General features: G+C 47.0%; 1 protein-coding gene across 2 annotated transcripts; it reads left to right on the forward strand.

Annotated features, from left to right (window-relative positions):
- Positions 1 to 1,785: 1,785 nt before the first annotated feature.
- PLP1 (proteolipid protein 1) lies at positions 1,786 to 19,399 on the forward strand. 2 transcript variants are annotated; one of them, XM_056859252.1, is made up of 7 exons: positions 1,786 to 1,919; positions 12,209 to 12,395; positions 13,592 to 13,748; positions 16,277 to 16,445; positions 17,096 to 17,169; positions 17,952 to 18,017; positions 19,142 to 19,399. In XM_056859252.1, exons 1-7 carry the CDS (start codon positions 1,916 to 1,918, stop codon positions 19,211 to 19,213), a joined length of 729 nt encoding a protein of 242 aa, XP_056715230.1. In that variant the 5' UTR covers positions 1,786 to 1,915; the 3' UTR covers positions 19,214 to 19,399. The 2 variants fall into 2 exon arrangements, with proteins under 2 accessions (XP_056715230.1, XP_056715229.1); XM_056859251.1 differs by having other exon boundaries at positions 13,592 to 13,853; positions 19,142 to 19,398.
- Positions 19,400 to 23,308: the final 3,909 nt, after the last annotated feature.

Raw genomic sequence — 23,308 nt, forward strand, 5'->3', positions numbered from 1 at the left:
TTGGATGGTTTTACGCTTTAAAAAAGGATTTGGGGGTCAGTGTTAGACTCAAGGGTTCCTGTGCAAACTCTGCACAACCATTAAGGAATAAATGCATATTCATTATGCAAAAGACATCGCACCAAATGCCTTTAAGTAGCCCAAAGTTTGCACTGTATTCTGCATTTCTGTACAAGATACCCATTAACCTGGAGGCTCTGTCTATTTTAGTCATATCTCTGTGTTTTGCTATATAATGAACCTCTAGCAGCAGCACCAACAATCTCTTTTGCCAGGTGTTGGTAGATGTGCCAACTGCTTGGAGAAAAAAAACGCCCTGTGCCTTTAATAGAAGCTTAATGGGATGTGATTTACCAAGAGATGTTATTTGCCTGCATGCTATGAAAAGCTCCAGTTGCCCATTTCCACATATTAAATGGGACAAGGCAATTTCCTCCAGGCCTTTTGGCAACCCTAGTTGCTCACAGCACCACCTCTGCTTTTGCAGAGCTTCCAAAGCTCAAGCGACCTTGTCAGCCACTGCTTCACCCTGCCACACGGAACACCACACTGATGGTAGAGCTGCCATAAAAGCCTTCAGTTTTTTGTGTCACCGTATCCTGCTCCCCACCACTGGATGCCATCAAGCCATTCCTTGGCCACTGTCTATTCTAAAGCCCAATCTCTTCTGCCTCCATCGTGCATCAGTGGCTTGGCCAGCTGTGTCACTGGAGTCATACCATGGAATGGGGTCTTCATAGAATCATAGAGTTGGAAGGGACCACCAGGGTCATCTAGTCCAGTGGTTCTCAACCTTTTTCCAACCGTGGCCTCCTTCCGACCTTGTTTCCTTCCTGTGGCCCCTTCCTACTGGTAGAAAGGTAGCTATTTAAATGCTTTGTTTGTAAATAGCAAAGGAACAAAAAAGCATAAACAGCCACACAAAATGCACACAGCAATTTTCACCTGTGGCCCCCTTGGAATGTCCTGCCCCCCCCCGGGGGGCTATATGGCCCCAGGTTGAGAACCACTGATCTAGTCCAACCCCTGCGCAATGCAGGAATTTCACAGCTACCTCCCCCACACCCCCTACTCCGTGCCCAGAAGATGGCCAAGATGCCCTCCCTCTCATGAACTGCCTAAGGTCACAGAATCAGCATTGCTGACAGATGGCCATCTAGCCTCTGCTTAAAAACCTCCAGGGAAGGAGCACTTACCACCTCCATCTCTTCCTGTGGAGGTTGGTTGTGATGGGGTACCAGTAGATGGCTGGAAACAAACTCCCCCTTTCTGCTACAGCCTCCACTGTTATGGTGATAAAACTATAGGTCCACAGTGGCTAAGCCACAATCCGTGCCCAAGCCTCAAGCCCATCCCAGCTACATGCAGCTGCCAGGAACAGGCCATGGTGGTGAGCAAGGCAGGCCTGAAGAGATGCCTCGTGCAAATGAGCCCTCCTGCCGCCTGCAAAATATCCACTAGCCGATTCCTTCCTGACCTTGAATGCCATTTCAAAATCATTCTAATAACTTCTCATTCCTTCATTTTTCATCTGGGAAGGCTTTACAAAAGGGCCCTGAACTTGCAGCAGAGTCCTCTGCAGTTCCTTGCCCCCTAAGAAGTCTTCAGGAAAAGAAACTGGTAAGGAAAAACAAAGGAGCACAGCCACACTAGGGACAGACGCAAGAGGCAAGAGTCCAGATGAGAGTTAAGAGGGATGGGACAGTGTGAGGAGGAGGAGCAGGAGCCAGGGGGGCTGTCCCTTTTAGGGGGCTGGCTGTCCACCCAAGAGCCCTTTTCTTTGCTGAGGACAGGGTAAGGGAGCGAGTGATCCAGGGGGAAGCTGAGGGAGGCACAGAGGCAGCGGCAAAAGATTTGTTCTAGTGGAAGAGAGGCAGGAAAATAGCCCGCGGCTGTTGCCTGACATCCCAAAGCAATGGGTGAGTTTACAAAGCAAAGGAAACTTTGCAAACGGTTTGGTGTAATGGTGCTATAATGCGAAAGGCATTTTGTTGCACTGAGAAAAATTCTGGGTCAAATCCCTGGTTACTTCTCGGCGTGTCCCATTTATTACCATTTTGCCCTTAAAAACAGGATCTTGGACTAAAAGGACCAAGTTGTTGGAGGTATTTGTAAAAGAAATCCAAAGCAACGGTGGGTCTCTCTGGCAGGCGGGGTCGGGCTTGCAGGCCCTCCACTAAATACTCCTGCTGCTGATGTTCTCCCATGTCTGGGGAATATGTGAATTAATTCTGCTCTGGAAGTCTGCTGTAGTGGTGGGACAGTGGTGTGCTGGCATTCTATAGGAAATCGTTAGATGGCTTGATGGAATTTTACTGCTTAAGAATAACCATGAGCGCAGAATTATCTGCTTAAACTCTGAATTGGGCTGGAATCTACCCACTGATAGGACAAGCTGAAGGGAGAAGTAAGGAGGTGAGATTTCTGGCTATTTGATCACAGGATCTGAGATAGTTTGTTTTCCTTTTAAAATAGTTTTTATTGAAAATTATACAGTGAGAAACATGGAGTTGACAGTGAGGAGGACTTTTTACGTATTCACTTGGTCAAAATATCAGTGTCCTTACAAAGTACTGCAATGTGTCAGTTGCTTGGTCTCGAGCTATTAGCTTGGTTAAATTCAGAACAGACATGTAGATATTGTTATTAAATGTTTGTGTGGGTATTATTATTAATAATAAACTTTAACAGTATGCACATAGAAATGTCTTCAGCAGCAACAACATCTCTCCAGAAGGACTCTTGAATGTTTCATTTAATTTATTGTGTCTGTGATTCAGGGGAGAAAGGCAGGTGCGTTTGTGCAGGGAGGGAGAAGCGTTATTCACTATATCCAGTCAGGACTGATGTGTGGGACAGCAGCTTTAGTTTAAACACTGGACAAGCTACCTTTTCTAAGAGCTGTTAAAGAGGGGAGCAAGATCAGCCACGGAGGCTGCATCCTTTGGGGGATTTCAAGAGGCCGGGCATTCAGCGTCGGAGGTAGAAGGATAGAAGACCGTGGTTTGGCCATACATCAACCAATTAGATCCTTCCAGCCTTATACCGTGACCCTCCGTACTAGACATGCAAGGAGAGACACCAAGTGTCCCACTCTTCCACTATCATCTCAGGAGTTCTTTCCCCTGTCAGTACTTGATTGATCCTGTCATCTGTGCCCTCACTGGGAGACACCAGAGATGGTCTTGCAGAACTGAAGGGAAGCCTCTTCTCTTAAACATCGTTTAGATCAAATGCTGCCCCACGAGTTGGGGCTTTCTGTGTCCGTCAGTGTGTCTGAACTGGCAGAGGGGGAACAAGTCCCCAGACAAAGAAGGTATCAGGTAAAGCAAAACAGAGAGAGAGGGGGGTTTATGTACATGGATCGAAAGAATGCTGCCACCTCATCAATGATACTATTATCTCAGTGACAGCAGCTGTGGCATTCTAGAGATTTGGCTTCTCCACTTCTTCAGTCTAGTATTGGCAGTGCATGAGCAAGTGTCCAGAAAAGTAGTGAGACACAGCGGGTGTCAGGTTACCAAATTCAGAAGGAGGCATGACTCATAAAGCATGATAGTTCAGCAGCACGCATGGGTAATACCACTACAGAAACAACCTCTATCACATGAGCTTTTTGGGATGAGACACCAGTGACTGAGCCACTTGCCATGTTGTTGACCAAAGTGCTCTGTGGACCTCATGGGGAAAGTTTATCTACCAGACCAAGACACTCCCGGTCACTCCCAGTTCCCCAGCAAACACACACACCTTGCTTTTGACCATGAACTTCCAGCCACTCTTGCCAGAAGGGATGCAACCCTTCCTAGTTATTAGTGCAGAGAAAGGGGAGGCCACCTGGCTTCTCGTTCAGCTTGTGCTGCAGATGAGAGTTGGGACACGTAGCTGAACTCTTGACCTTGGCTTCATTCACATACAACACAACCTCTGAAGAATAAGTTGGAGGTCTTACCCACACTGACTCCCTGCTGATAGTCAGCCACCAGCATCTCCTTGCTGATAGTCAGCCATCTCCATATGCAGGGTGAAATTTCTTACCCAGCAACAAGAGGATAACTTGATTTGGGATTCATGCAGTGCTGATGTCATTTGAATTCTGGTAGGATTTGGGGTCAGGAGCTGATAAGCAGGTTGATCTGATCCAAGAAGCAGCAGCTTCAGATATGTTTGGGAGGTCTGCAGCCCTTTCTGGGTGGTTGGTTGCACCAGCAGCCACTGTCTCCAAGCAAAAGGTTTAAATACTCTTTCCCAAATTGGCCAGATTATGACTGGAGAGAGAGAAGAGGCCTCAATCAGTATACATCAATGTTTTCAGATCCAAACTCCATTCAGAAACATGGGACTCAAAGCAACTGCATATATTTGTCTCTCTCCTCTTCCCCCCTCTCCTCTCCTGCTCTGCCCTAGAGATCTGAATAAAAACCGGAAGGGGACACGTTGAGTGAGGGTGCAGCCTGCTTGAGGATCTTGCAGGGATGGTTTGGAAAGTTACAACAGCCAAGCTACTCCTGCAGTGCTGGCAACCCTGTATGGGGCACTTGGTGGCTTGTAGTGGCACAGGGAAAAGCGATGAGCAAACTTACGCTCAGCACCTCTTGACAAGACCAAGTCATCCAACCCCTGAAGCCCTGTCAGAGGAACTGGGGCAAAGTTTGGCTTGATTCTGGCTGCCAGCAGCCCACAGGGAACTTTACCTGTAAATAAAGAGCCAATCTGTCCCTTGAATCCCGACCCTCCAATACTCTGGAACTTAATGGGATGGGACAGACCCCCCAACTGCTAAGAGGATAATTCTTAGCCTTTGAGTTACTTTGAGTGTGGCCTGTGGCAGAGAAAGGGGTAGCCCAGAGTGCCAGCAGGGGACCTTCAGAGGCACTTGTCTACCCTGGGTCTAGCTTCTAGTCTTCATAGTCAGCACCCATGTCAAGGATGGTTCCTACGGGCTCAAGAGCCAGAGACGGCTCTGTTTCCTTGCAACCCCTGGACAGGATTCAGACAGGAGAAAAAGTTTCCTGACCTGTGTGATACAACCAGAATTTCCAAGGGGAAGGAGCATACAGACTCCCCATGCTCAGTGCTCTCTGCCCCCTGACTTGCCTCTGTATTTCCAATCCGGTGTCATTAACTTTCCCCCACCCACCCCCTGCATAACTGGAGCCAAAACAGAGGTAGATTTCCTGTGATCTCTGCTATCTCCCTTCTTGCAGAGGGAGGCAATATTTTTGTGGGTCTCACTAATCTGTATGGTTCTGAAGAGCTGCCTGGCAAACAGTTCAAAGCAATACTAATTGCTTAGGGAATTAATAGGGCATGGGTGGTAGACAATAGAAAGAAAGTATCTCCATTTTCTTAACAGCCTCCCCTCCCAACTTCTCTAATGAAAGCCTCCTTGATTTCCAAGCCTTCATTCATCTCCCATTTCCCACTGGTCCAAAGCTCTGTCTGAGTCGGAGAATGATGTGTTTCCTTGGTAACGAGATGGAGCTTTACTCTGGGAGGATGCTCAGATCCTGGGGGTTTGGAAGAACCTGCAGCATGAGCAGGGTATACATAAGATGGAGTGTGTGTGTGGGGGGGGGGGGCGGCAAATGCCTGCTTGGCACAGCGGACTTAAACCTCTCCTGGTACAGGAAGGCCACTCAGGATACTACATTAGAAGATAGCTCCTGTCCTGTCCACTATTAAAAATATCCCTTTAAAAACTATTGAATTCAGCCATGACTGGGTGTGTGTGGGTGTGGGTGTGTGTGATTGCTTAGCTCTGCAGCCCCAAGAGGAGCATTAGTGTCCAGGACTTCTACCTTCTGCTACTCCACAGAGAGACTGTGCAGGCACAACACTGGGAGAAAGATGTAATAGGAGCTCTCTCTCCACCCCATCTGTCCAGTTGTCTAGGTGAATTATTTAATGTTGCCCAGTTAGAGATTGCTGGATGGGCAGCCTACTATGACTGGCTATCCTATCATTCCATACAAAGTCCAGGGATCAGTTTGGAGCCTTCAGCAAACCATCCTATACCCATTAGAATTCCTGGAGATTGATTCCCTTTAGGCGGGTCCCATCACTGTCCAGGAAATCTTCTTTAGAGCTCAAGATCTAATAACTTGATTTGGGATTCCCTCCAGTCTTTGGCTGGTGGTCATTCATGTTTGAGACAGCACCGCCATGGCAGGTGTTCTGAAGTGCTCCTCTTTTGAAGCATTCCTGTTTTGAATTTGACTTTAAAGCTAAACTGTGTTATATTTGCAAAGGACAGGTGCAACTTCCCTCTCACCTTGGGGAGGGGTGGTTTCCACTTTCCCACTGCTGTATCTAATAGAGAAGGTTATGGTGCCTTTAAATGCTCAGCCCCATCCCCACAAACATGATACAGAAAGTTAGCAGTAGCCCCAAATGATGTCTTGAAGCAGCTGGAGACAGAAAGGTGTGGGCTCAGTTCCTTCCATGGGCTTCAATATACTCCTTCTTCTTGCCTTGTGGCTGACCAAGCTCTTTTTGAGCTGTTCAGTCCTTTCTGGTGAGGACCAGCTTGTAAGGCAATGTGTCTTGAGACCAATTCAGTTTGCATGGAACTGAGACGCACAAATGCCAGTGGGATCCTAGTCCTTCTAAAAATCCTCATCTACCACAAGGAGCCTGGTGTTTCCCTTGAGCCACCCTTTCTGGCACAGCTGATAGAGAGATTTCTGCCTCTCCTTTCCATATGCTGGCCTGCTATAGATTGCAGGAGGCTCAGGGGCTTGGTTTGTGTTTAAGGTTGGGAAAGCACCAGGAACTGTCCTTGCTGCTTTTTGAGGTCAGTTAAAAGGCTTGAAACTCGGTGGCCAAATAGAGTTCTCAGGGAGGAGATGGCGTTTTGGTGTTCTCACAATCCTCTCCCCCTCCCATATTTCTGTCATTTCCTGGCGAAGAAGTCCTCCAGGTGTTTCCCTCTTCAGACCATTTTTAATTGGTCAAGGAGCACAAATTATTTTGGGCTTCACACAAAGAATGGGGTGTATAGACCTTGATAGACAATGCTGCCCTTTAATATTTGAGATGAACAGATCAGTGATAAGGTCACCCCAAGAGCCAGGAGTCATTTGGGTTTCTTTGGGGCTACATTTACTGGATTCCAGTAGAGGGTTATGTTCTGATTATCCTGTATGGCCTGCAAATTTAATCCACATACAATCCATTTAGTCCTTTTCTTCTTTTCCTCTTCTCACCCCACATATCCCCAGGCAGACCAAGACCTTGGCCAACAGCCTGGATGGGAGGAGGGGAGATGGAGCCCCAGCCCACCCAATAACAGCCAGGAATATTTACTAGCTCATCTTAAATTCCTGATAGGCAGTGTTGCCCACTATTTTATCCCCAGAATCCCACACACTTGAACTCCAAACCCCAGTAAAAAATGGGAGGATTGAATTTGCAGAAGGAGTTATATTTTTCTTCTGGTTCCAATGGTATCTGTTTTTGTTGTTCTTCTTGTTGTTTTGTCTTTCAATTTCTAGGACATAAAACCTTTTAATCCTGCTGCATTAAATTCAGTTGACAAGTATAGATTAAAAAGAAAAGAGGATATGCATATCTTTTTTTTCAAATGGACAAAAAACAACGCTGACATAGGGAAAAGGAAGGGGCCCCTGAAATGAAATTTCAGTCCCAGTCTTCCAAAAGGCCACTCCCCCCCTCCCATCCTGTACCAGCCAGGGTTACTCTTGGCTCCCACACACCTCATCAACGGGCGCACTGTTTCTGAGGGGGGAGCCTGAGCCAGCAGGGCTGGGGTAGGAGGGCCAGGGAGCCAGGCTCGGAGGCTCATCCTCTTGTCTCGTGTCCATTGTTCTGCCTCCGAGGACAAGGCTGGGGATTGTGTTCAGACAAGGGACTCTTTCTCTCGTCTCCTCCTCCGAATCTCCTCCCCCTCCTTCTGAACCCCAGATTCCTGCTCTGTGCTTTGGAGCCTGCAGCTTTGAGTAGTATCCCAGAGCCCTGGCAGCCAGCGAGTAAAGGAGGAGAGGAAGCCAGGAACTTGGGCCAAATGCAAAAACACGACAACTTTGTCCTTCTGTCCTGTGTACGGTGAACTGCAACATGGTGACATCTGTGCCAGGATCTACGGTGGAGTCAACCAGGCACACTCGATTGATGAGGGTTAAAGCCCTTGCCTTGGCTGAGTGCAGAATCAGGCCAGCAAAATGCGGAAAGTGTAGATTACCAGTGCATACAAGTACAATTGTCTAGAAATAAAAAGCTTTAGCATTGAACTGGAAATGGGTTGAGCAAACACCTGCCAGGTAGATGACATTCATCATCTCCCTTAATGGCTTAAATGGAGCGGTGAACAGCACACTTGTTAAAGATGTACATGACGCTGTGAGAATGCTTCACAGAAATGTCATTCTGTAACCAATTTATTATCTAAAAAGACTTTAGAAGTCTTAGGAATACAACCTGTTTTGGCCTGACAAGACTCTGTTTGGCATTCTGAGTTCAGCTTTGGGCACTAGAATGGAAGATGGGGTTTCTGAGAGAGCTGCAAGGGGATATAGGCCCCAGGGACAGGTTGAGTTTGGAGAAACTGTTTAGGCTAAAGAAAAGAAGATGAAGTCTTCTCAGGCATTTAAAAAGAAACAAAAAGGAAGCAGAAAAACGACTTATCAAGGCCGTAGACACCCTTCTTTGCTAGGGAGTGCTGCCACATTTCCAGGGAAGAAAAGAAATGAATGAAAAAACCAGGCAGGTTCAGCTCCACCAGAAACTTCTATAACCCTGTTGACAAGTCCAAAGGACTCTGGGTATTTTAGAGTCTAAAATTTTGCTTTAAATCACAAAGAGATTTTTTTGTGGGGGGTATTCTTTGGTGAGGCACATCTTTGTTCTAGATGGGGCAATGCACTCACTGTCTCCACCCTGGCCACAGACCTATGACACACCCATCGAAGAAATGGGTTGAAATGAAAGGTCATGCCTCCAACCACTGTCAAAGGTGTTCAGTTTGCACAACCATGTGCCCTTCTTTTCGAGCTCTGATTTTTTGAATCTGACGGTGAACCAGATCTTTAAAGCAAAGAAGTCAGTTTGCTTTGCTACCACAAACTTTTGTAAAGTGGTTTGAAGGTGGTTTCTAAAGTCAGGCCACAATAGTGTTCATGGTGAAATAGACCAGTGATTTGTCTCCTGTGGGTAATGTTATATTTAGATTTGTGTTAAGATCTCATGAGAAGCAGGGCAGCCATTGCTGGGAAACGCAGACCAAGAAGCCAGGTAGAGGCTGTGGGGAGTATGATGAGATTCAAGGAGACACATTGGGTGAGAGCGCACCAAAGAAGCTTTGCATGATGATCTTTGGAAGAAGAAGGGAGAAAGGAATGCCTAAGCTGACTTAAGTCAGGAAGGAGAACAATCGTTCAGGTCAGAGCCTGCAGTGTGCAATGACCATGGGTCTCATAGTGCTGATTGTAAGAAAGCCCAATGAAGTTACTCCAAACTGACTGGGCAAAAGTGGGGAAGGGACTGAGGTCCCTTGGGGCCACTTTGGCTCCCAGCCCAGAATGAGGACGACCAAGAAGCTCACTGCAGTCCTTTGACCACCCACTTTGTGCCCATAGCCTCCTTAAAGCCACTCCAAAGCCCCAACAGATGCCATACATGGAGAGTGGGGGAGGGAGATTTGCCGAACTTCAGGCCTTGTGGTGGCCAGTTCCACCCAGTGCTTCGGAGGGGGCTGCTCCTAAAGAAGGCTAAGAGAATAGGCCTCCTATTGTTCTCTGTTTGTCTCCTCTTGCCCCTGGTCCAGCCTTCCCCAGAGCATACTGATGAGCTTATCCAAGCCTGGTGAGGAAGAACAAGCCCCCTCTTGTCCTTTGTGCCACCAAGAGATCAGTACAAGTTGTGACCTTGGCCCTTGGTCCCATCAGTTTCTGATGGGCTCATTCTTCAGGGGGCGAGAAAAACACTTTGGGGACAAAGAGGGAGGGAGGGAGGGAGGGAGAATAATAATGGGAGGGAAGCACTGCCATACGGCTTGCACTGAGCCCCAGCACCTCTCAGAGGCAGTGAGGAATGGGGGGGGGGGGAGGGACGCAGATCCTTGGGGACCCAGGGGACTCCTGCCCCCAGAACTAGTGGGAGGAGGGAGCCTGGGTTTTCCATACTATGTTGAGCATTCTTAGGTTTACTGTTGTATTTTTTATAATATAGATAATGTTAGTGATGTGCCAGAGCCAAAACCCCAGAGCCAAACACCTCCACAAACTACGGGTCCTCAGAATCCAAACCTGGATCCAGTTCCACAACCGAGTTTTCCAGGTAGCCCTTATCTCCATCCCAACCCTTGAAAACCCAGAGCCAAAAGCTACTCCCACACTATAGGGTCTGGACAGGGCAAGGCAGGACAGCTGTATCTCCTCATCTGCCCTGCCAACTCCCCTTGCAAAACGTGTTCTCTTTTTTTGGAGGGAACTCACCCTTCCCAGCTGAGGGCTCAGGCAGGTTCAGTTCCCCATGACCTTACATACCCAGTGGCTCCCTTGTGGATAGCAGCTTTTAGGCAGAGCTCTCCAAAGGGATGCAGACGCATCCAGCAGTCATTGAAATCCCTGTGGGCAGGGCTGAGCTGCTGCGTTTTGATTCCCTGCCAACTGATGGGGATGGCTTAGCTTAGTTTAGCTTGGCTCTTGGTTGCTGTCAATCAAGATTAATTCTTCAGCCTTCCTGCTTCCCTCCCCCAAAGTATACAAATTGGCATATCCATGTCTCCAAATGCAACAAAGACGGAGTGTGATGCTAGGCAGTTGGATGCAAGGGGGGAGGTTCATGCATTTGGGATGCCATAGAGCTGGCCCATGTAAGGAGGGCTGAAGTGTAATTTTGGGGGTCTGCAGCACCATGAAGCTCTGCCTTGGGATTGAGCTTCTCTTGAGGTGACATCCAGCTTCTCTAGAATCGAAGTACCATAAGGACATAAGAAAAGCCATGCTGGATCAGACCAAGGCCCATCAAGTCCAGCAGTCTGTTCACACAGTGGCCAACCAGGGGCCTCTAGCAAGCCCACAAACAAGACAACCGCAGCAGCACTGTCCTGCCTGTGTTCCACAGCGCCTAATATAATAGGCATGCTCCTCTGATCCTGGAGAGAATAGGAATGCATCATGACTAGTATCCATTTTCACTAGTAGCAATGAATATACCTCTCCTCCATGAACATGTCCACTCCCCTCTTAAATCCTTCCAAGTTGGCAGCCATCACCACATCCTGGGGCAGGGAGTTCCACAGTTTAACTATGTGTTCAACCATTGTTGAAGTGCCAGCAAAATATCTTGTATTTGCCTTATCGATCAGAAAGTCCAAAGGGGACAGCCCCCTCGTCCATGCAAGCAATATACCCATGTATAAAAAAAGGCTTCTGAAAGACCAGTCGACTGGGTCTTCTTTTGTCTGCATCATGTGTAAGCCTTTTCCTCCATGTACGTTTGCCTAGCTTGGTTCAACTTTCACTACCTTCCTCACCTTTTTCTACCTCTGTAAACTTTGTGCCAGAAAGGAAAGGCTAAATCACCTGGGTGTGGCCTGCGAAGGTTCTGTGGGATAGACCCAGCCACAGAAGCTCTAGAAGTCAATCCCAGTTCTAAATTCCTTCTGGAAACCAGCCTCACTGGTCCTGGTGATCTTAGATCCTAAAATCATGAGATTGGCTTGAAAACCACGAGGCTTTAAAAGAACCAAAAGGTTGCAAAGATGGCATCTCTGTGCGTGCAAACATAGTGATGTGCTCGAACCAAAGCCAAATACCTCCACCAAACTATGATTAAAAAAGCTTTGAAGGGGTCCCCAGCTAACCTGAAGTGAAGGTTAGGTGGGTCTTCTATCTTCAAGTGGAAGCAAAGATTATGAAGAGAGTCTTGCCCTGTCCACTTCAGTTTCTTTTTCTCCTTTGCTGCAGGAGCTGGCAGCTTTCCTTTGGAGAGCAAAGCTCCTGTTGAGTTTTCCACCCAAGAGATTTGTATTTGGATCTTCTGAAATACAGGTTCATTATAAGTGGACTAACTAATGTCATGAGACATTTCCCTTTCTCCCCTATGTCTCATTCCTCTATTAACATGCTTTCTTTTGACTGCCACCACCATGTACATTTCCACTCCCCCATACTGTTCTCTCTCTCACCATGATCATGTGCTGGTTTTCTCTGCTGCTGACGGGATTTCTCTTTTCTCCCTGCAGGTTTGTTAGATTGCTGTTCAAGATGTCTTATTGGGGCACCTTTTGCCTCACTGGTTGCCACTGGGTTGTGTTTCTTGGGGGTAGCACTCTTTTGTGGCTGTGGGCATGAAGCACTTACTGGCACAGAGCACCTGATCGAGACCTACTTCTCCAAAAACTATCAGGATTATGAGTTTCTGATCGATGTGTAAGTATCCTTTTCCATGGCTGACATTCCTATACCGCCTCCTGGCCAATGCTGCTCAGTTCTGGGCTGAGGAAACAAGACTAAGCCTCACCGTTTCCCACCTGAGTTGTACCAGCATTTAAGCCCCGGCAATCTAAGTTCAACCCAACCTGAATGCCTCTGTGTAATTATGTTAAAGAAGCCCCATTTGGAAAACCTACATGCCCAGCCCCGTCTGAAGACCAGGTACTCAACAGTCCATGGCAAGGCACTCCAAAATGGTCACAGATGTTTCAGGTGACCGTTCTAGAACATACATGGACATTGCCGAGTCTCCTTATTTGTAGCCTGGGGGATGGCTAGCCCACGGGCTTTTGGCACCCTGGATCTTTTCATTTATGAGAGATAACTTATGTAAATAGAGGGAAAATCAGTTCTATCTAATTTGGCACCCCTTAAAACCTGGCACCTTAGGAAACTATCTGGTTTGATTATATGGTCCAGCTAGGGTTGCCAACCTCCAGGTACTAGCTGGAGATCTCCTGCTATTACAACTGATTTCCAGCCAACAGAGATCAGTTCACCTGGAGAAAATGGTCACTTTGGCAATTGGACTTTATGGCCTTGAAGTCCCTCCCCTCCCCAAACCCTGCCCTCCTCAGGCTCTGTCCCAAAAACCTCCCACAAGTGGCGAAGAGGGACCTGGCAACCCTAGGTCCAGCTGGCCCACTTACAAGCAGCTGCTGATTCCTGAATTCTGCAAAGTTGCTGAATTAGTCCTTGTGACATAGGCTGAGATTGTTATGCATCTCATGCTCCTTCTCCATATATTTATTGCTCAAGTGTGTTTTCTATTGGATCCTTGATAAGCATGATAGGTATGGAGGACTCAAGCCAGCTTGTCCTGCTATGCAGAATGGGCCTTGAAGTTCTCTGCTTTACAAGGCCATCGCTTTACCCATGCATGAGCTTAGATGGCTCCTCATCACATGATGGGCCTCCTTTTGGCAATCCAGGCTGTACTATCCTCCTTTTTTCTCCCTCTTCTGTAGTCTAGATCCTCAGAACCCCCCTGGACCCTTTTGAATGACTGAGCCAAGAACAGGCCCTGCTGCAACCAAGAGTCTATTTCGCTTCACTCGGAGTCCAAAGAGTTTCTCATCAAGGACCATAATAATAATAAAAAACCCTTCCTCCCTTCTTTTATCCCTCTGCAGGATCCATGACTTCCAATATGCCATTTATGGGGTTGCTGCTTTCTTTTTCCTCTTTGGAGCCCTCCTGCTGGCCGAAGGCTTTTACACCACCGGCGCTGTCAGGCAGATCTTTGGCGACTACAAGACCACCATCTGTGGCAAGGGCCTCAGCGCTACGGTAACAGGGGGCCACAAGGGGAGGGGTTCCAGAGGACACCGTCAAGCTCACTCTATGGAGCTGGTGTGTCATTGTTTGGGAAAATGGCTAGGACATCCCGACAAGGTGATCTTACGCAGAGTTTGCTTCTCCTTTGAGCGACTTGAATGGCATGGCCATTGACTGATGGGCATGAGATGGCAGTGGCTGGTGCGGCAAAGGCACCAGGCACTGGAGGGAGCAGCTGCGCTGAAGTGACGGCATGGCATCTTAGAAAGAAAACTGCACCGGGACTGCTCGCCCCCTTCCTTCCTTCCCTCCCCTCCTCTCCTCCAGGGTCAAATGCATCCCTTTTCATCACTATGTAGACTCTCCCCAATTGTCACTTTCACTTTTATCCTTTACCAATGCCAATTCGTTCACTTCTCTCCTGTTTCCCCCTCCTTCATTGTTTTCTTTCATGTTTTTCCTACTAGCCTCCTCCCTCACTCCTTTGCTTTGAGGCATGTCAACTTATTTTGTAATTACAGTATTTTAAGGAAGAAGGAACTGTGCCCAAATTTTCCCATGGACCAGGACAGCGAGTGCAATGGTTATTCATTGCAACAAGTCCTCCCATTAGTCAAATAGCCTGGAGCTAGGGCTACTGAGAAGACTAGAATTTCCTGGAAGTCAATGGGACTTCAGCCTCTAAGCACAGTTTTGGGGGGAAATTGTTGCCAGTCTTTTCATCAAAGTATATGCAGCACTTGGACAGCCAATAATAAAATTCCAGCTTCACGGCTGTGCAGCATGGGCAATTAGCTCAACCAAAAGCAGGTGGGGAAAGGGGCTACAGTTTGCAACTGATTGAATGGGCATTTGGTTGTCCATATTTTTTAAATGGGCATTTCTGAGCCACTGCCTCACCCTTTCTGAACATGCACACGGGGTAAGATGAGGCATGTTTGGCAATTCTTCAAAGTCTGGTTCATTAAATTTACAAGTTCATGAACTCTCCACTGCTGCCCCGCTCCATAAAGAATACCAAACTCTGTATTCACTGCACACACACAAAAGCAACCATGATAGCTCCATTCATGGCTGTGCCAGGAAGGATTGGACTTCATGCCCACCTGACTGACAGAGAGTAAGTGCAAGCCTTTCCAAACAAAGAGGAAGAGAGGCATCTTGGCATCTCTGAATTAGAGCTGCTCATTCAAAGGCTCAATCAACTTTGCAACAGGCATTCCACGTAGCTGGGCTGCTTGTCCTTCAGGGAGTGGCTTCAGAAATGCCCATTTTAATTAGAATAAGACCTCACAGCTTACAAACCAAGATTGGTTGAGACCAGGGGAGCCGAGCAGAACAAGTGCTGTTTTCTCTCAAGACCAGTTTAATCTGTGCACCTCTTGAGTCAGATGTTCAGTGCCAGGAGCACACAATTCATTATCTCATGCAACTAAATCACACACACACACAAATCACTCCCAGGACACAGATATCATGATGATACAAATTCCAGTGGTCAAGCGAGTCCCGGGAAGCACACTTCAGAAGTGCAACCCAGAGGTGGTACAGCAAGAATTGCATCAGTTATACACATGTGTAATTGAGTGCTCCTCTCCTTGGTCATCTGACTCATTCAGAAACATTGTTTGCATCTTTGGGGTCTTTCTGCACAATGAATGTGGCACACACAGAGACATTTTCACTTCTGCACAAACTAGCAACATTGTGTTCACCTGTAATATGTAGAATGATAACCCTTGCTGTCTGTGAGGCGGCTGATCTTTACCTTTCCAAGAAGTGTGGAAAGATGGATGCTCCAGCACAGGAAAAGGACAGCTCACATCCTCTTTAAAAAGGGAAACATTATCATTCCCCCAAAAGAGGTAGCATTGCTGGAGGTGTGCTGCTTTTAAAAAGAACATGACTAGGTGAACATTCCGACACTGGAGATTATATAATAATAGAGGACTCAGTCTCCGAAGAATGAATAGCTCAGGGCTAGACAACAAGGGTGTGAGTATGTGCACACTTGCACAAAATTTCTTACGCTACCCTTATTACATCATAGACTGCCCACATCCTAGTCGGTGTGGTGCTCCCATGGCCACAACCCACACAGCAATTACAAAACTATTACCGATGTAATCTGCAACTGTACAGCTCTTTGCAATTTCCCCAGATACCAAGTACCATACTTTGAGTACTGGGGACTGGGGAGTATATTGTGTATTCCAGTACAGATATGCATCCCCTTGAGGGAAGACATGCAAACTGCACACAACAAATAAACCTGTGTTCATTCCTTGCACAAGGAACTAATTGTACAGAAAGGCCACAGTTGTGCATATTTGCACAACTGTACGTACACATCTGCATGGATGCATGGGCAGAGCTGTTTAGCCCTTTTGCAGCCCAATTGGCTAGAGGTGCCCTTTCCCTCTCCAGTCAAAAGAGGTTTTCCAAGGTCATTTCAGTCTGCAGATCTCCAGTCTCATGCTCTTGTCTCTGAAGGCTCCTGACTGCCCACTAACAATTCTTGCTGATTTTGACTGTTTCAGTTTGTGGGCATAACCTACGTCTTGGCCATCATCTGGCTCCTGGTCCTGGCCTGCTCTGCAGTCCCTGTCTACATCTACTTTAGCACTTGGACAACATGCAACTCCATTGCAAATCCCAGCAAGACTTCAGCCAGTATTGGCAATCTATGCACTGATGCCAGGATGTATGGTGAGTGATATGCATCTTTGCCTTGCCAATGTCAACATTTTCCAGTGGGAGACCACTGCACATTGGATTCATTGGCCCCATGGCTAACCCATAGCTCCTCTGCTCAATGTGTAAGTCATCCTTGGTGGAAAGGGGGCTTTGAAGTGGAGGAATGAGCTATTTCTCATGAGACGGCAGCCAGGGATCTTTGCAGGGTCCTGCAGTTCATTTCCTGGGAACCAGCCTGAGAATCTGATCCTACTTTCCTCATGCCCAGAAGATGGACAGCCAGTAGTGTTCATAAAACAAAGCATGCTCCCATGGAATTTGCCAGGAATTAGGGTGGGATATAAATGTAAATAATAAATAAATTAAATAAATAAATAAACCAAGAGTTTTTCTTAGAATGGTCTTCTTGCCCCACCCCCAAAAAACTCCCAGAAATCCTCCTCCCCTGCTTCTCTCGGCAGGTGGACTGGGTCACATGAGACCAGAGAAGTTTCTCTGGAGAAAAAACAAGCCAGTGTTGACTTTGTCAACCAATCCTGCCTACCAGTAGTTCTGTCTTCCACTTCCCATACAAACTTGCTTACAATAGGAAGGTGTGCTCTGTGTTAGGAAGCGACCTAATCTGCCATCCATTTACTCTGGGCATCTTGTGTCCCACACAGGTGTGCTGCCCTGGAATGCCTCTCCAGGACGAGTGTGTGGCCAAAGCCTTCTTTCCATCTGCAAGACAGCTGAGGTGAGTTCCCAGCACACGCACACAAAAACACCAAAAAGAATCGAAAAGGAAAAGTTGAAGCTCCCCAGAATTAAACCCAGGAAGCGGGTATGATGGAGGCCACAGCAACCCCGGAGCGGCTTCTTTTTTGTACAAAATGGTTACAGAAAATATTACGTGAAACAGCCTTCTACTGAAGCAGAACATCTGTCCATCAAGCTCAGTATTATCTAACTGGCAGGGCTGCCCAGGGTCTCAGGCAGCGATCGCTCACATCACATACTCTCTGGTCTCTCACATCACATATTCCCTACTCCTTTTAGATGTCAGGGATCAAATGTGCGACCTTTCTCAGGTAAGTTCGACATCCGAGACATATCACAAGCAGGCAGGTGAGCCCATTCCACTTTAGGTTGCCTTCTATTGCCTCCCAGAGGACTGCCGTATTTTTTCCTGAACACATTTCATTACTCATTGATCTGGCCATTTGTTATTCCATTTCACTCATCATTGAGTACACTGCAATGTGTTAGTTGCTGGTTGACAGAAAGAACAGGGGATGTTATCACAGCATTCCACACCAGATGGCTCAGGCCTCTGGGTCTTACATACCTGTGGAGCAGGAGGAAGACAAAGTTGACTAGATGTGATGTAGTTGCAGCTCTCCCCCCTTTCCTTCTCTACCAGCCAGAGGGTGTAGTAGCATGCATTTTGACCACTGATGCCATGGGCTACAGGCTCCTCACAGCAGGCCAATTCAGAAGCAGCCAGAACTGATATCTGCTGTTGTCATTTCCTTACAGTTCCAGATGACTTTCCACCTGTTCATTGCAGCATTTGTTGGGGCTGCAATCACACTGGTGGCGCTGGTAAGTCGGCCCTTTAACAGCTGTTCTCTTAATTTTATTTACTTTATTTATAGCCCACCTTTCTCACGGGGACACAAGGCAGAGTGCATGATATCAAACAGTGCAATCAGACAGCATCAGACAGCCAATGAACAATGCCATTGGCCTAGGAATGCTTTTGGGTCAATATTGACATCAGTCCAGATCAGGGGAAGCAAATTCCAGCGCGTCATCTCAACACAGTCTTTGTCACTCTTGGTTTGCAGATGAGAGTCCCAGAACTGAGCTAACACTTCGTGGCTGAGTGGTTAACAATGAGAGTCTCTCCAGTGGGAGAAAGAGTGGGAGTGGGGGAGGGAGCCAAGGGGTGAGAAGACCATGGAGGAGAGGCCAGGGTACCTCTATGGAGAGGGAAGTCCCATCCATTTGCCACTTATTATGCCCAATAATAATAACAAGAACAGACTTTTAATAACAAGAACAGCAGCATTAATTTTCATCCAGAGTGTTATACAGAAAGTACAACTCAGTAACATTTTAAACAACGCAGAACAATAAGAATGTTAAAATGAATGCCCAATTAACTAAAAAAGGGCAAGCCCAGTCTTGGCCACTACAAAGAAGTCTGAACTAAGTAGAATCATAGTTGGAAGGAACCACCAGGGTCATCTAGTCCAACCCCCTGCACAATGCAGGAAATTCACAACTACCTCCCCCCCCACACCCCCAGTGACCCCTATTCCATGCCCAGAAGATGGCCAAGATTCCCTCCCTCTCATCATCTGCCTAAGGTCACAGAATCAGCATTGCTGACAGATGGCCATCTAACCTTCTCTTAAAAACCTCCAGGGAAGGAGAGCTTACCACCTCCTGAGGAAGCCTGTTCCACTGAGGAACCGCTCTGTTAGATGCTTAGCATTGCACGGGAAAAAAGCCTGGACTCCAGCGGCTTCCGGGCATGCTCTAGCCCTGAGCGTCCCTCTTCACATGCTCTTGGCCTTATCACATGGATGGCATTGCAAGAGAGCACCTAGAGGGCCACAGCAGGACACGGGGGGGGGGGGGGTTACTGTATTACCTTTTGGGGGTAGCAGTGCGCTACGCTTCTGATCTCATTTCCTCCTTGCTGCTTTCTGCTCCACCAGCTCACTTTCATCATTGCGGCCACCTACAACTTTGCGGTCCTGAAGCTCATGGGCCGAGGCACAAAGTTCTAAACGACGAGGGAGTCGACGCTGCGTCTGCAAGATGCCCTTCGTCCCCTAACGACAAGGCTTTAACCTGATGCAGTCACAGTACGCCAAGCCTCCTACGCTAACTCTGCCGATTTCCCTCCTCTTCCTCTATGCTGTTTGACCCTGGGTGTGTGGCAAGGGAGAAGAGATGCCCCCCCACTCCAGCAGCAGAGCTCTTCGCACCCTTTTCTCTCCATGTACATCTGAAGTGATCTGGCCTCACAGCAAAAATAAACAAATAAAATAATGAGCGCTGCAAAATAAAAGGGATGACCTGCCCTCAATTTGCAAGAAGTGCGGCAAATTCACTCCAGCTTTTCTGCTCCCAAAGAAAAAAGGATAAAGATTAAATCACGCTTGTCTGCTAAGGTGGCAAAGTGATCCTAAGGGAGAGGGAAGGAAGTGCTTGGAGCTTGCTAGAGACTCTTCTTGATGCCACAGAAGATGGAACTTCCGTCACTCTTTGAACAAGGGATAGAGGACACGAGAATGAAACAAGCCTTTACAGGATCCCACCTGCCACGGCCCAGGCAACGGGGTTAAGAGCAAGGATCTTCCTGATATAGGAAGAGAGCACTGAGCCCTCTCCAACACTGACAGATTCCTCCTTCCCCTAACACAACCAACCCTACCGAAAGCATTTAAGGAGCTTGGTGCCTTTACAGCCAAGAGGGCCTCTTGTCTTCATACTTTGACAGAGAAGAGCCAGGCTGCTCTTCTTGCTTCCTCTGTGCTGCCATGTTGCTAACCAGTTGGGCAGATGTTGGTATTAGCCTAAGGGCATCTGTAATAACCAGTAACTTGAGTGTGTAATGCTAGAGGCTCCTTTGCTGTATGTGGGATAACCCTTTTGGACCGCACATCTGTGCTAGATGCCTTTCCTTTTGTAACCAGCTGTGGAACTGAACTGTCTCCAACCTTCACAATGGTGCTCTTTTCTCCCAGTGACATTTGCTTCCATTTATTCTATACACAGATGACCTTTTGCAGAATCTAATATTTGCTCCTTTGGTTCTTGTTGCTATTTGATGTCTTCAGCAAGCTGCAGACACTTGCCGCGAACCCTATCCGAAACCTGAATATTTGAAGTCTCCTGGCTTTGTTAATATACAGTCAAATTTAGAGAGATCAACAAATAGAAGTGTAGAATATGCTGCATAATTGTATTTCCAGAAAATTTAAGTGAGTTGGTGACTGCACGGAATGTACCTCGCAGAGGGTCCCGTAAAGGTGTGCCAAATAAGAGTCTGCAGGCCAAAAATGCTTTAAAAAAAAACTGGAGACACCAACATATGACTGGGGCTTCAATATGTCACTGTGCAAAGAAAACCAGCCAGCAAGTCACCTCTGGAAGTGACACAACCAAAACACCAGGAAGCAAATGGTCCATGGCCACTAAGACTTCCTTATTCCAGCCCTAACCTGCAGTACTTAACCACAAGTAGAGAGACTGAGGTTTGGTGCTTATTTATTGGGGAAACCAAAATCACAGTGGCAGACAGCAAGGAAGCTAGAGAGAAGGAGGATAGGCCAAGATGGTCCTGCTGAGCAGGAATGCTGGCCTAGACCAAATTGGCTAGGCTGTCAACACACACAGGGTAGGGGAAGAGGTGTGATCAGGGTGGGAAGGGGTGGGACAATAAGAAGCCAGTCAAGATCAGGACAAGTGAAGTCATCCATATTTCGTATTTCACTTTGATTTAACTAACACATAACCAGCACCCATGACCCCCCACTCTCCCCAAGAAATACAGGACAAAAATAGTTAATAAGCTGAAAGTGTTTTCATGATTCTCATTTTGAATTTCAACTTTTTAACAAAGCGTAAAAGATCATGTTTTTAGAGACTTACATTACAAGGTGTATTTTATAAAATTAAAGAAAATAAAATTCAAGAATGTCTGAACATCCACACACAAATTTTGTTTGTTTGTCTTGGACTCCAGTTGACGTCACACATGGTAGAGTGCTGTATGGATTCCTAAACGGTTGGTAAGTCTTTTGTGTTGCACCAACTGAGCTAGAGGGAGACAAAAACTGCCTGGAGTTGAATCTAAGCGCCACCTCCAAGAGGCAGAATTCTGCAGGGTCCTTTTCAAATGCTAAGACTTCCAGGGGCCATCCTTACCACTATTACTTGCACTACTGACTGCAACATCTATTAGTAGTATGAGAAACCACCACTGAAGCGGTCTCCTTCCCCCATAATGGATGAGGAAGTACCCCATGTACCCCAGTGGGGAACAGAACCAGAGATCTAAATGAAAAAAAAAACTGTTTTAAAAGTTACAAGATGGCAGGGGGAGAAAAGGAGGCTTGCTGATGCTTTTAAGGGCTACATGAGCATTCCTGTGGTACAACTCTGTAACAATCAGCTTCTAAATACATTTATTAAAACTACAAGTTCACAAACTGGTGTCAGTGTTATGCTAGAGTGTTGCTGCTCAACCATGATGTCGCAGGCATTAGCCAATAGGTGCATATATGCTATTTTGACTACTATATAGCAGCACACCATAAAAATTGGGTGGAAGTATCAGTGTTTCCTAGCAGCAAAATATTTTTGTTCTGTGCCGAGAAAATGTGAGAGACCAGCAACAGAAGTGTGAGATGGCCCTGCCTATTTCTTCTTCAGTAGCACGGCTTCCTTGTGTGCAGATAAGTAAATATTTCCGAGCCTGTTCTCATATAACTGAAGAAGCCCTCTCCAAAATGAAAACACTCTGCTCCCTTCTGCCCAGCTTCTGTCCCATCCCATCCCATATTTCAACCCAGATCTCCGTACTTAGCACCCACGCCAGTAGGAACGTGTGGGTCAATCAATTGAGCGCATTGTCCACAGCTCTCCCACATACCACAACCATTCTTTTTCTACACTGAAAGGACCCCGTGGGTGTTCAGATCGGCTGAGAATTAGGAACAAGCCATGTAAACAAGGCCTGCTCTCTCACTGCCAAAGCAGGCTGCTCCCCTGGGGGGGGGAGGGGGTCAGGGGCAACCTCAATAGCTCCAAGGGAGTGTGTGTGGGGGAAGGCCGGTGCTTTCTCAGAGCCAAGATTGGCCCCTGTGCTTCAGGAACAGAGAAGATGGTGTTGAAGGTGCACCAGCAGGGTTTCTCAGGGGAAAGAGGCCAGTGCCAAAATAAAAGAAGTGGCATATCCATTGGCTCAGAGGGTACAGGGTATGGTGGGTAGAAACATGATAGAGTGCCCAGACTGAAGGTCTCCTGCAAATCCCCTCTCTTCCCGCTCCACAGCACACCATTTTGAGTTCCATATTAGAGGAATATAAATTTAACAGACAACACTGCCTTATGTCACTTTCATGTCTGCAAGCTCACGGCTTCTTCGTTTAAACAATGGGCACGTTCACAGATGCCGAATAATGCACTTTCAATCTACTTTCAAAGCATTTTGAAGATGGATTTTACTGTGTGAAATGGCAAAATCCACTTGCAAACGATCGTTAAAATGGAATGAAAGTGCATTATTCGGCATGTGTGCAAGTGCCCAGTGACCATCACACCCACTCTGTTGTGGGCTCATGGCTATCTGTACAGAATGATCCCTAGAGTTGAGAGTATTGCATTTGAATACACTGCATGGCACTTCAGGTACCTCTAGGCAGAAAGAGGCAGATAATTATCCCAAATAAATTAATGTTTTGTGCTTTCAGCACCTTCTAGTCTCCTGCACCAGAGCCTGCCATGATGCAATAAAATAATCAACGTATCTTGGGATTATAGTTTTAGGTCCACTGCTGTAGCAAAGCTCAACAGCCTTCAGCTGTCTAGCCAACAGCCAGACAGCTAGAAGGTATGGGGTGTGGGGAGAGAAATGCAGGAGCTGACTGATTAGTGGGATTAATCTCAAGAATTCAGAGTCAAATTCTTCCTAGGGATAACCCCATCACTCTTCAATTGACAAAAAGACAAGCCAATTCAGCAAGAAATTAACTGCAACAAGATGTCTCATTCAGGTTCTGAGTACATAAGAATGAGAAAAGCAAAGAGGCTCAAGCTAAGGAGGTCTAACCCCATTATAGAGGGATGGTGGGACTTCACCTGCCTCAGATGTA

Source organism: Euleptes europaea, chromosome 13 (genome assembly GCF_029931775.1).
Source record: "Euleptes europaea isolate rEulEur1 chromosome 13, rEulEur1.hap1, whole genome shotgun sequence".
Classification (NCBI taxonomy): domain Eukaryota; kingdom Metazoa; phylum Chordata; class Lepidosauria; order Squamata; family Sphaerodactylidae; genus Euleptes; species Euleptes europaea.